The 16,206-nt window shown below is 39.9% G+C and overlaps 1 protein-coding gene across 1 annotated transcript in view; it reads right to left on the bottom strand.

Moving 5' to 3' along the window:
• SLC4A4 (solute carrier family 4 member 4) overlaps window positions 1–16,206 on the bottom strand; it is a gene marked incomplete in the record, with an annotated part of 320,448 nt that overhangs the window by 147,807 nt on the left and 156,435 nt on the right. The window contains 1 exon segment of the mRNA XM_036762520.1: window positions 14,654–14,730. Within this exon segment, the coding sequence (XP_036618415.1) occupies window positions 14,654–14,730 (77 nt within the window).

Below are 16,206 nucleotides of genomic sequence, written 5' to 3' on the forward strand. Positions count from 1 at the left end.
GAAAGGGTTGTAGGAACACCCACTGCTAGAGTCAAAGGCATTCACTGCTTTTGGAAAAAGAAAGCCCAAGGTTGGCATTTCCACAGATGGGTGATTAGGTAAGTCTGTCACCTTGATATCTTCCATTAATTTGCAATTACAGCTAACCTGTCAAACAGCCAAAAGCTACTTTAAGAAAAGTATTTTAAAAAATTTTAAGAAGGAAGTAGAGACAGGAGACATGATACACTGTCAAGAAAAGACAAATAGTCAGCAAGTGTCTGAGGACTTACAAGGTAATTTATCGATCCCTCTGGGTACAATTAGAGTCCAGATAGTCCTTGTGTTCAAGGAGTTTGCAACCTAATAGAGGAATGAATAATTTGAGAAATACAATGGCAATGCATCAATCACTATGGGTACTGGATGATTCATTTGTAGCATGAGTGGCATTAGTTAGAGGAATCTTCCTATGGAAAGAGGGTTGTGATTGAGGATATGCTTCAGATTGCCAAATCTGAAATGAGAAACAGATGAGGGGTTAGAGACACAAATCATAGCCCTGACAGAAGATCACAAGGATTCAGAGATAGAAGGGACCATAGAGGCAGTCTATTCCAACTCCTCCTTATATAGTTGAAGAAACCAAGGCCCAATGAAGTTAATTGACTTGCCCAAGGTCACACAGGTAATAGGTAAAGGGGGTGGAATGTGAACCCAGGTTCTAACTGCAAGTCTAGCACCATGATGCTACCCACACGTAGACAAGATACCGTAGCCATATGAGCCTTCAATATTCTGGATGTCTCCTGGAACTGTCTAATGAAAGTAGAAAGTTCCCGATTTACTCTAATCATTAGAACCAGTGAAAAATGAAATGGGCTGCTCTGGAAGGTAATCATAGAAAGTCTAGGTGGCCTTGCTTTAGGAACATGTTAGAGAATATTTCTGTTTGAGGAAAATTTGGTCTAAAAGACCAAAAGCATGCATTTGGTGGTATGAGAGGAGAAACTGAGTGAGGCCAGCAGAATATTGGTCTGGGAATGGCAGAGGGAGACTCAGGAATATATCCAAGAGTACTCTTCCTCTTGGGACTGGAGGAGTAGAAGAAGGAGCAGCCTTCACTGGACAGAATTTTGAGGCATTTGGGTAGGGGAATGTCGTTTCGGGCTATGCTACTTCTTTCTGAGATTACCTTCAATTAGCCCTGTTTGTATCTTGTTAGGGCAGCTAGGTGGTACATTGGATAGAGTACTGGGCTTGGAATCAGGAAAACTCATCTTCCTCAGTCCAAATCTGGCCTCAGACACTTAGTAGCCGCGTGACCCTGGGCAAGTTACTTAACCCTGTTTGCCTCAGTTCTTCACCTGTAAAAATGAGCTTGAGAAGGAAATGGCAAACCACCCCAGTGTCTTTGCCAAGAAAACCCCAAAATAGGGTCACAAAGAGTTAGACAGGACTGAGCGACAATCAATATTAACTTCATCGATAGGTTGTAGGGGCAGGATGATATATAGGTTAATATTTTTTTCAAAAACAACGTATTCCTAATCTCAGGTAACCCGAATCACTCTATTAAATGCAATCGGTTTCAAATGGAAAACTTTCTATCAAAGATTTCTTATTTAGGAAAGAAATTCTCTTTTAACTACTAGGGGAAGTTCATTCTCAACACAAAGATTAAGAAAGCCTAGTGACCAGTTCCATCAAATTCTGTTTAATGCGTGAAAACACGAGTACAACACTCAAGAAAAATCATAAGCTTGCACTGAAAGAAAAGAGTCTAAATTAATTCCACATTAGTTTATTCTGTTGGCTGTGTCCTCCTGCTCTAATTCACATATTCCAACAAACCTAACCCAGCACAAAGACATCTGGGTGACTGAGGAACAACCCAAGTTCACTGCAAGTTCCAAGTAACCAGAAATAGCAAATTTAAACTTTACAAAAGACTCTTTATTTCCTTATCTAAAGGTGTAGCGTAAGATTTTGCTGACTCCAGTCTGGTTTATTCACTGAGTTTTGTTTGTTGATAGAGTCCATTCTTAAGTGAATGCTATGTTATTTGACACCAGATCAGAGGACTCCAAGGAAGTAATGAAAGGTGTATGTACAAGAGGATGTGTGGCCATCCACCCTGCTTTTTAAAGGACACTTCCATTCTTATGTGACTCTCAAGATGAGTCTTCCTCAAATATAACCAATAACTTCTAACTGTTAAAACTTTAAGAGTAGGAGACAGAGAGGAAAGACAGGAAGAGTGAACTGCATTAAACCATAACATGGATTTGTGATTCGTGAAAATGTCTGATTACATGAAAAGGTGATGGCTTTTAAAACTGTTTGGATAAATAGCCTAAAAGGTGACTTGATCCATAGTAAAACAGAGGCCTCAGATGAGATCACTTGATTTTTGTTGCCAATTCTGGGGTGTTCCAATTGGACAGGAAAATGAACAAAGGTATAGATTCTATTGGGCAGCTAGGTGGCACGGTGGATAGAGTGGTGGGCCTAGGGTCAAGAAGACCCAAGTTCAAGTCCAGCCTTAAATATTTACTAGGAAAGAGATTCCCTTTCAACTACTAGGGGAAGTTCAGTCTCAATACGAAGGTTAAGCATACCTGGTGACCAATTCCATCAAATTTCAGTTTAATTGCATGAAAACACTCAAGAGAAATTGCACACTGTGTGACCTTGGGCAAGTCACTTAACCTCAGTATCCTCATCTGTAAAATGAGCTGGAGAAGCATCTTTGCTGGAGTCACAGAGTCGGACACTACTGAAAAATGACTCAACAGCAATATAGATTCTATTGTACATTTCAATCAAGCTGACAGTGAATTATAGGAGCATATTTACAGATAAGTAAACTGTGGCCCCAAAATAATGTTTTACAGATAAGTAAACTGTGCCCCACCCAAAAAATATGTAATTTCCCCAGAAAACATAGGTAGAAAGTGTCAGATGGGGTTTGAACCCAGGTTCTCTAACTCCAAATTCATTGTTCTTTCCACTGTACTCCCTGGAAAGCCATTAACACTAATGGAAGCCTTGTATTGGCACCAGGATAGGGACAGGCAAAAGATCTGTGACTTTGTCAAGAAAGGGAATAGTAATATGCCTTCTAAATAATTGGAAATCATTTCAGCTAAATTGGGTTGACTCTCTCCTATATTAAGCAAATTTAGAAACTGTGACTGTCAATCCTAGACTCCTTCCTTCTGAGTGACATTTTTAACAGGTTATAGTTTAGCAGTTTTAAATTGGGACGTGGTTATCAGTTTCGTCTCCTTGTTCTTTCACTAAATAGAGAAGCAAACAAAACATTCACACCTGAATGCTGCAAAAGACAAGGGATCAAAAACAAGAACCAAGAAAACCAAACACATATTCAACATGAAAGCCAGCATTTGACGCTAATGAGGATTCCAATCCACATCAGAAATATAACTCTAGGAGAAATTCCACCCTGCCACAGATGGGGCAGATGCCCAGAGAAGCAAGTCTAGTGATAAGCCCTTGGGAAATAAGTAGCCCAGGAAGTAGAAAAATAAGATATTCTGAAGGCCTGAAGTGAGTGCCAGGAATTAGCAGGGTGTTTGTTTGTACATCTCCTTAGCTCCGGCATATTTCCATCGCCATTATAACTGGACAGGATATTGGGCATGGTTGCTGCAAGATTCAAATGACGTGTGCACCCAAATTTCCTTGTTGGCAATCCCTGAGCAGAGCCCCAGAATATCTACAAAAGCATCACTCATTTACCCATAGGCAACGTATTTGCAGGGCAGGGTTGGAGCTAAGCGGTAGAATGGTAAAGTCACTCCCAATGGGGCTGTTCCCATTCTCATTTGAGAGCTCCATAAGAGCAAACTGAGCCACCTTTGTTTAACACTCAATTAATTTACACTTTTTTGAGATAAAGGTTGGGGGGGATAGGAAATCAAAGAAATTAGGAGAGAGAATTGTATAATAAAAAGAACTTATATGGAAACACAAAGCTGTAGTGATAAGAGGAAAAGGAAAAGAACATTATTCACTGAAATTTACAATTAGATCTTCTCCAGATATGATTTTGAAACAGCTGGTTCTCTCCCAAAGTCTTTTTGTACTTAATATGAATAGCATACAAATTGGAATCTTGTTGAAATACTGATTCACCTAAATCCTGGCAATCATATTTTCTCCTATTAATTGAACTAAGCCATTTCACAATGAGGTTTCTATTATTGAATGTACTTATGTACATAGATAGAATGGGATAGCCAAAAATAAAGAAAATATAGAGTCCATTTATTTTTTCAAAAGGTTTCTTTCTATTTTTCAAAGGCAGATTCTCACTAGAAAGAAAACTTTGAACCATCAATTAAATGGATAATAGGAGGTATTGTGATGTAGTATAGTCCTGGGACCTGAATTCAAATCCTCATGAGTATTTACCATCTGTGTGACCTTAGAGAAGTCACTTAATTTCTCTGAGCCTTGGTTCTGTGAAATGAAAGGGAGGGGGTAAATGACCTTTTTGGCCCTTTCTATTTCTAGACCTATGAATCTAGGACACTACATAGGGTCTCCAGAGTGAGTCTAAAGAGCTATGAAACTTTTGTAAAGAGAAATCCCATTGCCTATCCTAAGTCTGCCCTTATTGTTCATTTAGTCATCTTCTTTTTTGTTTGCTACTGGAAACTTGTGTAGCTGGAGAAAGTCAGAAGGCATCCTCACTGCTGTTCAAATTACATCTGAGCAGATTAATCAGTCAATCAGTAACTGAAGCAGTACCCTGATGGAAGCTTCTGGGGCCAACTTGGATGTACTCAGAGGCAAATATGCCTGCAAGGCCAAGATCAATTCCAGGACATTGGCTAATTAATTATAAAAGTCCTTTCGAAACAAATTTAACTCTGACAATTCACTCTTCTGCTCTTGCCCAAAAGTAGAAACAAAAACAAAACAGAACAGAGAGGAACCAAGCAACGAGGATAAAAACCATGGCATTTCTTTTGTTTTGCTTTCTTTGAGATCTATTTCTCCCTGGCAATCCTGTGCTTTCTTCTCAAACAACAATGATCTTTCAAAAATTCAAGTCAACACAACAACGGATTTGGAAAGAAGAAACAGTGAAGTCTGTTCCAACACCACCTCTGATTTCCTGTGTGAGCACAGGACAAAGGAGACTTTTACCCTGGATTCCTGGGGCTGATGCTTGAGGAGAATGTTAGTTCCTTCTGGCATTACCTAGGTAATTAATTACGAATTACCTCAAGGATCTATTAGAATGATAGGATCATTGATTGTTAAGAGCCAACTGAAAGATCTTTTAGTCCAGGATCTTAACCTTTTTTGTGTCATGATCCTCTTTGGCAGTCTGGTAAAGCCTAGAGGTCCCTTTTCAGAAGGACATTTTTAAATGCATAAAATACATAGGATTACAAAGGAAACCAATATGTGAAAACAGTTATAAATTTAAAAAAAAACCAAGGTCATCGACCCTAAGCTAGAGAATCCCTGATCTAGTCCAACTCCTCCATTTTACAGATGAGGAAGGTGAGGTCTACAATGGTGTCCATGTCTTCTTCAAAACGTCGTCCCTTCCAGTTCTAGCACTCCAAGTTTTAGCTTTGCATAAATTAGTGGCTGAGGAGGACTTGAACATAGATCTCTTCTTTCAAGTATAAATTGTGAGAATGCATGGGACATGGACCACTGTAATGATTGTAGCATATATTGCTACTCTGATGCCTGGTCACAGGGCAGCTTTGATCCTGGGTTCTTGAAGGTCAATGCTGATGAGGCATAAGCTGAAAACCCTGTGTCTGTCACCTAAGGAACAGTGTGGCCAAGTTTATCACTGAAGGCTTGGCTAACAGGTGATCAATTATTTTAGTCACAGAAATTTATTAAACCCCATGCAAATGCATGAAAAGGTTCCAGTGTGGATGAAAATGTAGATACTGTGATTATTAAAATAGCATTAGATGATGAGTGGCCATTTTCCTCTTGTTCTACATCTCCTGTTCCTGCTTTCCTCTGCACTGAAAACAGGAGGATTATGCCCTGATGCAAAAGGAAGTCAGCAGAACCAGGAGAACAATTTATACAAGAAAAACAACACTATAAAGCCAAACAACTTCAAAAGACTTAAGAACTCTGATCAACATGATGACCAATCAGAATTCCAGAGGACCCATGACGAAACATACTCCCCAACCCCCATCAGAAAGGACTGTCCTCAAGAGGCAGAATGAGACATACATTTTTGATTACGGACAATGTGGGGATGAATTTTGCTTATTTACATATTTGAGCAGTGATTTTGTTTTTTTTTTGATGGGTGTTGAGAGAGAAGAGAAAATAAATGTCTGTTAATTTAAAATTTTATATTGACTAGAGCAAGCAGCTCAAACCATCCCATGGCAGAAACCCAAAGAAATCTATCTATCTTCAAGTTCACTTTGGCCTAGAGGAATCAAAGATGTTGCTGATAAGTAGGAATAAGTCTTTAGCTATATAGATGAAAAGCACCAGCAAAAACATCAGAATGATCTTTGACTTGGGGAGGATTTCAAAAGATCAGCTGGTCTGTCTCCTTAACTCCAAGTCAAGACTGGTTATTTGCAGCTGAGAGAAGACATAACCAAAGGCCAAAAGACGTCTTCAACAATCTTTCCATGAACATTTATTCAGTGCTAGGGCACTGAATAGGGGGTGCAGTGGATAGAGCGCCAGGCCTAGAGTCAGGAAGGCTCATCTTCCTGAGTTCAAATCTGGCCTCAGATACTCACTAGCTTTGTAACCCTGAGCAAGTCACTGAATTCACCCTGTTTGCCTCAGTTTCCTCATCTGTAAAATGGGCTGGAGAAAGAAATGGCAAACCACTCCAGTATCTCTGCTGAGAAATCCCCCAGAGGGGTTACAAAGAGTCAGATATGACTCAACCACAACAACCAGATTCTGAATAATAACAAGTATAATAAATGACAAAAATAATTTTTAAAATTAATGAACAAGATTCTAAGAGAGACAGAACATCTGGATCAGATAGAGGTCTTCCACTTATGAGGGTTAACGTTTAACCAACTTGACTAAGATCTCAAAGCTAGAGAACACAAGCCTGAACCTGGATCTCATGGTTCCTAGCCCAGTCCTCTTTAGGGAGAAGATTCCCCACCTCAGCCAGCTCTGAAGGCTAGAAGCATCTCATAGACTTCTGAGAATGACATGCTGTGCTTGTCACCTGAAGGAAAAGATCCTGGCCACTTCTTGGACTTACAGGAACATGAGGTGTTAAGGAAATTACATTTTTCTATTCCGTTCTTCCTACCAGTAGAATACAAATTGCATGAGATAGCCCAAAGAGCAAAGATTTCCTTGTGAGTAGGCCTGGGTAGGCGAGGATCTGGACAGATATGTAAGCTAATAGCAATTGCTAATATTAGCACTTTAAGCTAATAGCACTTTAAGGTTTGAAAGTGCTCTTATATAGCTTACCTCCCTCGTGTTGTTTTCATAATAATACTCCTGTCATGTTTACAAGGCTGCATGCATCCTCAATCCCCTGGACTCCCACCCTAGCTCTGTGTGTGTGTGTCTCTCTCTCTGTGTCTCTCTTGGTGTCTCTCTGTCTGTCTCTGTCGATCTCTGTCTCTATCCCTCTCTGTTTCTCTCTCTCTCTTTTCTCCCTCCCGCCCTGCCCCCGCCTAAGTCCTCCCTACTAACTTCAAACACAGCCAGGTCTCCCTTATCTTTAAAAAAAAAGGCTTGACTAGACCCCACTGCCCCCTCAAGCTTTTGCCCTTTATATATCTTCTCCCCTTCCTCAAACTCCTTGACAAAGCTGTCTACACTGGCTGTTGAACTTTCTCTCCTCCAACCCCTTGTAACCTGACCTCTGACCTCATCACTCAACTGAAACTGCTGTCTCCAGAGTTACCAACTCCAAAGTTGTCCATCCAAACATACCAAAGTAACCAAAGTTATCCAAGTTAACAGATTTCTTAATCGCCAAATAGGACAGTATTTCCTCAGCCCTCATCCTTCTAGCTACTGCATTTTACACTGCTGACCATCCTCTCCTTTCAGGGTTTTCACAACCCCTATCCCCTGGTTCTCCTCCTGCCTTTCTGACTGTTCCTCCTCTATTTGGCTGGCTTATCATCTCTATCATGCTCCCTAACTGTGGTTGCCACAGATTCATCTGTGCATCTGTCCCAGACACTCTTCTCTTTTCTCTCTACAATCCCTTGGTAGCCTCGTCAGCTTCCAAGGGTTCACCTATCACCCCTATTCAGATGACTCTCAGAACTATATATCCAGGCCACCTCTCCCCTGCGCTTCAGTCTGATGAGGTTTCGGGTGCTGGGACCCTGAAAATACCAAGGGAGAGTTGCCTGGAATGAACGCACACACTCAAGCCTTCTCTTAAGTGGCAAAGAGTTTACTTTAGTAAACGCAGGCAAAGGTCCTTATGGGAACCTGTGAGAGACTGAGAATGGTGCTGGGGTTTATATGTAGAAAAGGAATGCCAGGGATACTAATTAGATAATCTAAGGTTCCAGGCATCTTTGGAAGCTATGGAAAGTGTAGGGAGTACACCAGACATTGAGGGAGTTGTCAGAGGCATGGACCTTGGGGATCTGATAGGAGGAAGAGTCCTTGGGCCAGCCAGGGACAAAAATCCTTGGGCCAGTCACCCCTCTATTTCTTCTGATAAGAGAATGTGTTCTGCAACAAGAGAAAATTTTCTCACAGGACAGGGGCCTACTGAGAAATTGGGAGGCTTCCAGAGACATGATCTTAGGTCTGGGGCCTGAGTACCCCATCAGGTCCTCCATCAACAATTACCTATTGGACATTTCAAGCGGGATGCTCTGGATATATCTCAAATTCAACCATGTCCAAAGCAGCCATGACACCATGACACGCAGAGATGGAAGAGATCTTCAGGAAAATGTCCTTCCCATTCCCTTCGCTTTAAAGAGTAGGACAGTGAGGGCCAGTTAGGGAAAGTCATTTTCCCCAGGGATCCCTTTAGAGTCAGAATGGAGATGATGATTCCAGTCTTCTGACCCCCAGGAAAGTGGTTGATTGGTTGATTTGTTTTCACTGTGTTACTTCGGAAATGGTTCCAGTTTTCTGGCAAAAGGAGAACTTCCTCTACCATGAAAAATGCTTCACTTTGCACCTCTGTAAGGATCCAAATGTTTAGAAGACTCATGATTCTCTCTTTCCCAAGGATTCTACCAGTTTCCATAACTGCAGCCATCCTAACTTTTCCCTATTTGTTAGCAATTCCATATCCCCTGAGTGACATTATGAGCAAGGAAAGACACCTTCAACTTGTCTTTCCTTGCTCATAATGTCACTCTTAAAGAGATTTAAGGACAAAAAAGAGAAGCCTGGATAAAAGAAATTTTTTAATGAAAATAAATAGAAATTGAAGGGATATTTAGGCTTGGTTTGGCTGGGTACCACATTTTCATTAGAATTACCAGAAGTTTTTAAGCTTTATAAGCTCAAAAATTTCATCTTATTTATTCTCCCCAGGATAATCAAGGTCTAATAAATTATTAGCTCATAACACCAAATTTCTATACATTACCATAGTCATGGCATGGAGAGGAGTTGAGGGGTGGGGGTGGGGAAGGTGTTAGCTGAGCTGTGGCAACAAGAAGGAAGAAATAATTTCCAATAGCCCTAATGAAGATATTTGCCTTGCTCTCTTTCTGAGGCTTCCTGTATTTAAAAAAAAAGCAGCAAGAACATATGCCTCTGGGTTAGTATTGCTTAAACTTGGCTGTATATTGTGGTATTACTATGTTGGAAAGAAGGTGAACAAGAGAGCCAGGAGACCTCTGGATATTCGGAAATGAGGTTTTTCACTGCGTCTGTTTGCATTTCTCAGCAGTTTGGGTCCCTTGAAAGAGGCTTTTGTATCTTTTGATTCTTTAAGTACTTAAGGAGTAGAATGTACCCAAGGGCTGAGAAAGGACAACTACCACAAATTCATTGTAACCCTTATTTCGAAAGTCTCTCCAGCAAAGGCTATGGAGACCATTACTATCTCTTTAAGAAGGAAAGAAACAAAGAGTTACATTTGTAGCTGTCATGTGGGAGTTTAACTTTGCTCTATGCAATCTATGAAATAAACTAGGGAGAAGAAAGAGAAAAAGAAGGTGAGGAGAAACTTCTTTCTTGTTAGAACTGTCTTAATTGTCATTTTATGATGAAATATAAGGAGAATTTTATAAGGAGTGAGTCTGGAGAGAGAGACTATTAAGCATTTGAGAAAAACTGAAGAGATTATTTACCTGTTACTTCTGGAGAGAAACTGAGAGAGAACATGGAGAAAGAAGACGAAGATACCTTCTTTCTTCATAAAACTCTTAACTTTAATCTTGTGAAGACAATAAAGAGGTTTCTTGTGAAGATACTCTACTTGTTATCTTGTGAACTAAATGGTGTGGGACTATTCTCAAAAGCAAAGTCATCTATAATTACAGTGAGGCTTAAGGTGACTGATTTTTCTCACAGCTATCTATTATAAATAATTAGTTATTGTAAATAATTATTTATTTAATTATTGATTTCACTGCATATTCAGTAATTGCAACGTTTAACTTTAGAAGATTAAGGGAAATAATAGAGAAAGACATGGGTAGCCACTATTGGGAAAGGAAGTTTCTCCAGTTTATCAAATAAGTAATATTTGATGAACTGAGTTGAGGGCTCCAAGTTTAGTAGCTGAGAGATAGGTTGAATTTATAGTAATCCATGAGGAAATATCTAAACATAACCCTGGATTATTCTAGAGCTCAGGATGATCAGATTAAACATGGAAATGGAATCAGCAGCTGCATCCTTATGAAGATACGTTCTAAATCTCTTCCCATTTTCTTCGGCATATCTGTGCCAGAGGTCACAAGACTCTGACATCAGAGAATTTGTAAATTAAAACACCAGTATAGCAATTTATGATTCAATTTTTAAAAAAATTAAGTGCTTGTTTCCCCAAAAGAATATATACTTACCAAGCTAACCAGATATTTGTAGCAGATCATTACATGATTGAGTATTGAATTCTGAGACGCCTAAAAAAGCTAATTAATAATCAGTCATCTAGGTTTAACTCTGATCTTAGTCACTTACTAGCTGTGTGACCCTGGGTAAGTCATTTAACTCTGCTTGCCTCAGTTTCTTCATCTGTGAAATGAGCTGGAGGAGGAAATGGCAAACCACTCCAGTATCTTTGCCAAGAAAATCCCAAATGGGGTCACAAAGAGTCAAATCCAACTGAAAAATGATTGAACAATAACAAGCCAACTCAAAAAGCATTTATTAAGCACTTAACTACATGCTAGGTACTTTGCTAAGCATTGGGAATATTAATCCAAGCAGATAAAAATTTTCTTAGTGAAAAATAAAACCAGGTCAAAGGGAAAAGGATGCCCTTAAAGTATAATTATCATAAAGTTGCACTCAACCTTTTCTACTATGCCATCAAGCTGACCAGTATTTGTGGGGCCCTCTTCCTAATCAGTATTTTGTGCTAGGAAAAGAATGATATATTCTCAGTTTTCAGCTCTCTTCAATTTTCTGACAACTATCAAGGTTCCATCTGCTTTCATTATTCCAACATCTTCCTCCTTCATCTCAACAGACTTTCATAACATTACAGTTCCCAAATTTATAGCTGATACTGTATTTTTTCACATTTTAAGATGACTGCTTCCTAAGGCTATCTAGGAAAACTAACATGTCCTTAAATTATGTTGTAGGATGAATAATTTATGGGAAATTTTCATATAGGCAAAGGGTTCTTATCTTTCTTTTTCTCATGTCATGGATCCCTTTGACATTCTGGCAAAGTCTATGGATTCCTTCTCAGAATCATGTTTTTAAATGCATAAAATAGTTAGGATCATAAAGGAAACCAGTCATATTGAAATACAGTAATCAAAAAATTTAAGTTCATAGACCCCCAGAAATCAATATATGGATTCTTTCAATGGTTCCCAAGTTATAAACTCCTTTTATGAATAGTTCTATCCATCAAATGTAGAATTTTGCCTGTAAGTTCAATCTATCAATTAACAATTTTTAATATATGTGATAAGAAATGGGATGGATAATGATTCCATCTAGGTAAGAGAAAAAATCAATATAATTGAAGAAAAATCAAAAAGCAAAGCCACAGAATAGCACTGATTTTGTATTTGTTCAGTCATTTCAGCTGTATCCAATTCTTTGGGGTTTCCTTCGCAAAGATACTGGAGTGGTTTTGCATTTCCTTCTCCAGCTCATTTTACAGACGAGGAAACTGAGGCAAACAGGGTTAAGCTACTTGCCCAGGGACACGTAGCTACAAAGTGTCCGAGGCCAAATTTGAAGTCAGGTCCTCCTGATTCTGGGCCCAGCGCATAGAGTAAGCAACTTTTCTTGCAATAAGTGTGCAAGGAAGAGAGAGGTCCGTATGAGCTGGAGTAGAATGAGGTACTTGGTTTGATGCTCCAAGGATAAGAAAACTTGGTTAGGCCAAGAGGAAGAAGCGGGCACTACAGAGAGGAAGCCAGATGGAGCATGGGCCGTTCCTGGAACAGGGTGGAACAGGCCCGGCTGGCTGGCGCAGAGAGTGGGGGAGGGGGAGAGAGAAGGCCAGAAAGGCTGCGTGGGATCAGATTACTAAAAGGTTTTAAAAAACAGGTAGGAGTTTGAACCGAATAAGCTAGCCAATAGAGAGAATTTGAGAGCTGTACCAGAGGAGCAATTTAGTGAATGTGGGAGCTTAGGAAGATTAGCCTGGCAAGGGTGCAGGTGCCCCTGGATGAGGGAGAAGTGACGTGGGAGAAAGGTGTTGCAATAATCCAGGTGCATGGTGAGGAAGGTCTCAACTAAGATGAATATCATAACAATAGTGCAGAAGATATGAACCCAAGGGAGGAATTCCTGATTTACCTCAGAGGCAGTGCTACTTAAGGTCAGGAAGACCTGAATTCAGATCTAGTCTCAGACACATACCAGCTGAGTGACCCTGGACAAGTCATCTAACTTCTACCTGCCTCAGTTTCCCCTCTGTAAAAAGGAGATAATAATAATACCTTCCTCCTAGGGTTGTTATAAGGATATAGTGATTTATTATCACTAAGGGTTTGCAAACCTTAAAGTACTAGATAAATGCCAGGCTTTATTATACCTTTTTCCTGATTTCTGATGCCCATTGGGGGCACCTAATCCATGGACTTTCAGAGGCACTCTATAACCCTTCACACACTACTATACCTTTGAAATGACTGGTAAAAGTCACTTTCCCACACTCCTCTGGCCCCTTCTTCCTTCCCACACCTTTCACCTATCTTTTGTGTGCAGTCTTTCCCCATTTAGAACGCGAGCTCCTTGAGGGCAGGAACTGACTTTCTTTTTGCTTATATTTGAATCCCCAGCACTTAGCACAGTGCCTTGTACACAGTAAGAGCTTAATAAATGCTTGTTGCTTTTCTTCCTTTTTTCTTTCCTCCTAAAAATTACAGTTTTGAAAAAATTGTCTTTTCCCCTAATGTGACAAAAGAGCATATTGTAGAAATAAGAAAAAAGAGACCCAATACTTAGAATTTTAGTGACTCATTCTTTAATTCCTTTTTTAACTTATCTAGTAGGAAACTCTCCCCACTGGTGGTTATAAGAAGAGAGACAGTGTGGTGTCGTGGCTAGAGAGACCTCTAGCCCTACCTCTGACACATCCTGGCTGAGTGTCCCTGGACAACTTACTTAACCTTTCTAAGACTCTGAACTGGGGGCGGGCAAGGGAAAAGAAAATGACCTGGTTTGCCTTGGTAGCAGTAGCTCCTCACCTAGAGCTCCCTGCCTTGATGAAATAACAGATTCACACCAAAATACAAATTCTATAAATGCATACAGGGCAGCTAGGTGGCGCAGTGGACAGTCTATTGGTCTTGAAGTCAGGAAGACTCATCTTTGTGAGTTCAAATCCAGCCTCAGATACTTACTAGCTGTGTGACCCTGGGAAAATCATTTAGCCCTATTTGCCTCAGTTTCCTCATCTGTTAAATGAACTAGAGAAGGAAATGACAAAGCACTCCAGTATCTTTGCCAAGAAAACCCCAAATGGGGTCACAATGAGTTGGAAACAACTGAACTGCATCAACACCAACAAATAAAGGATGCATATCCTTGAGAGCTAATCTCCTTTCCCATAGACCAGTCCACTGTTAAAACAGTCCACATGATTTTAATTGAATTCTTTCCCTTTGCCTTGTATTACCAGAGCTTAGTATGGTGCCTGGCACATAGTGGGCATTTAATAAACGCTAGATAACTGACTGAGTTGGTATGTTTTTCTCTTAATAGGACGAAACCCATAGGGCTTTTCTTTATTTCTATTCTAATATTCGTGTGCCCCCAATATTCAATGAAGATTATGCTTAATTAGTTTCATTTATCTAACATTAGCCCATCTGACATTTTTTAACTGTGAGAGACTATAACTGTCATCCTAAAATAACACAATGACATTTAATTGGAGTCCTTTCTAAGGAAGAATTGTGAAAGTGGGTGTCCAACGTGTTCTTTGTCTTATCTCTCCTGCCTACAAAATGATGGGGATCTCTTAAATGCATACTAATATGCTATAGGTTCAAAAAATATATAATTCTTGACTTACCTGGTCCTTCTCTGGTTTGTCAGAAATGTCATTCAAACTTGAGGAAGTCAGATTCCTAGGAGTCATGGCTGGGCTACCTAGAAGGAGAGATAAGATTGGGCAACAGTTACAACATCTTTTATAAAACATATTGAAAAACAAAGACTATAAATACGTGTGATAAGAGCTAGTATATGATGATGGCAGTAATGGTGATGATGATGAGTCTAGTGATGAATGGCTTTTCAAGATGCTTTGAGAGTTGGATGTAGAGAGCATGGTGATATCCGAGGCTCAGAAATCCACAGCATCCCAGCCTTTTTCCCCGATTCCATGACAGAAAGTTCCAAGTTAAGAAAATGCTGAACCACTAGCAAAGTTCACTTGTTTTTATTTTACACTTTTGCTTATCCTCATTCTTTACCCCATATTTTCAGAGAGCTAGCATATTTCATTAACTTTTCTCTTACAAATTGCTTGAATGTGCACCCTTTCTCTACCTCTTAACAGTCCATTAACTCATTCTCCTTCTCCCTCAATTTTGTTGCTGACCATGTCTTACCTGAATCATTTAAAGAGTTTATAGTGACATAGTGTTTTCCAGGAGGTTGATAACAGCAAATGAATTTTTTGACCATGCCAATTCACTCTGCCTTGGTGGAAGAAAGCACCCAAGCTGATGAACACACGGACCTTCTGCAGCATTGAAGAAATTACATATAGCAACCCAGCATGTTTCCACCCCCTTACACCGTCTCATGTGGTCTTTCCAACATCCCTACAAAGTAGGTAAAAGGATTATCTCCATTTTGTCAAGGAAGAATGTGTCAAAGAGGTTGTGATTGTTTAGGACCAGGCCAGTCTGCCAATGTCACAGCTGGGACTTCACTTTATGGCACTTATTGCATTTCTGCTGAGAAAAAAGCTTGCAATGACTTTTCCACGTTCGATCTTGATCATGCACTACTTTCTTTGCCAGTGAAGAAGCCACCGTCGCAGACTATATCATGTATATCATCCATAGAATATGTATACCATGTATATATGTATTACATAGTATACTATGGATCCTAGAAGCAGAATGATAAAATAGAGAGGGCACTGGATTTGGTGTCAGGAAGACCTGAGTCCAAATTGGGCTTCACATACTTCCTAGCAGGGTGACTCTAGGCGACTTGCTTAAACATCTCTTTGACTCAATTTCCTCAATCTGTAAAACTATGGACTTGGATTCAGTGGCTTCTAAGGTCCTTTCCAACTCTAAATCTACAGCCCCTGGCCTCTAGGAGCCTCATTCTCAGCTTCAGAGAAAGTACTTTAGGAAGCTTACCCAAGGCTTCCTCACTCTCCCTTTCTCCTCTTCCCCACTCACTTATTTAGGCAGTAGGACCAACTACAACAGCAATGATAACTATACCTAATCCCCAGGGCTGTTGTGAGGATCAAATGCAACAGCTGTGAAGCACTCAGCACCGCACCTTGCACATAGTAGGCATTACAGAAATGTTATTGTTTATTATTATTATTGCTGGCATTTATATAATGCTTTAATGTTTGCAACGTGCTTTCCAAAC

The sequence above is a fragment of the Trichosurus vulpecula genome, chromosome 6 (assembly GCF_011100635.1).
Source record: "Trichosurus vulpecula isolate mTriVul1 chromosome 6, mTriVul1.pri, whole genome shotgun sequence".
Lineage (NCBI taxonomy): Eukaryota > Metazoa > Chordata > Mammalia > Diprotodontia > Phalangeridae > Trichosurus > Trichosurus vulpecula.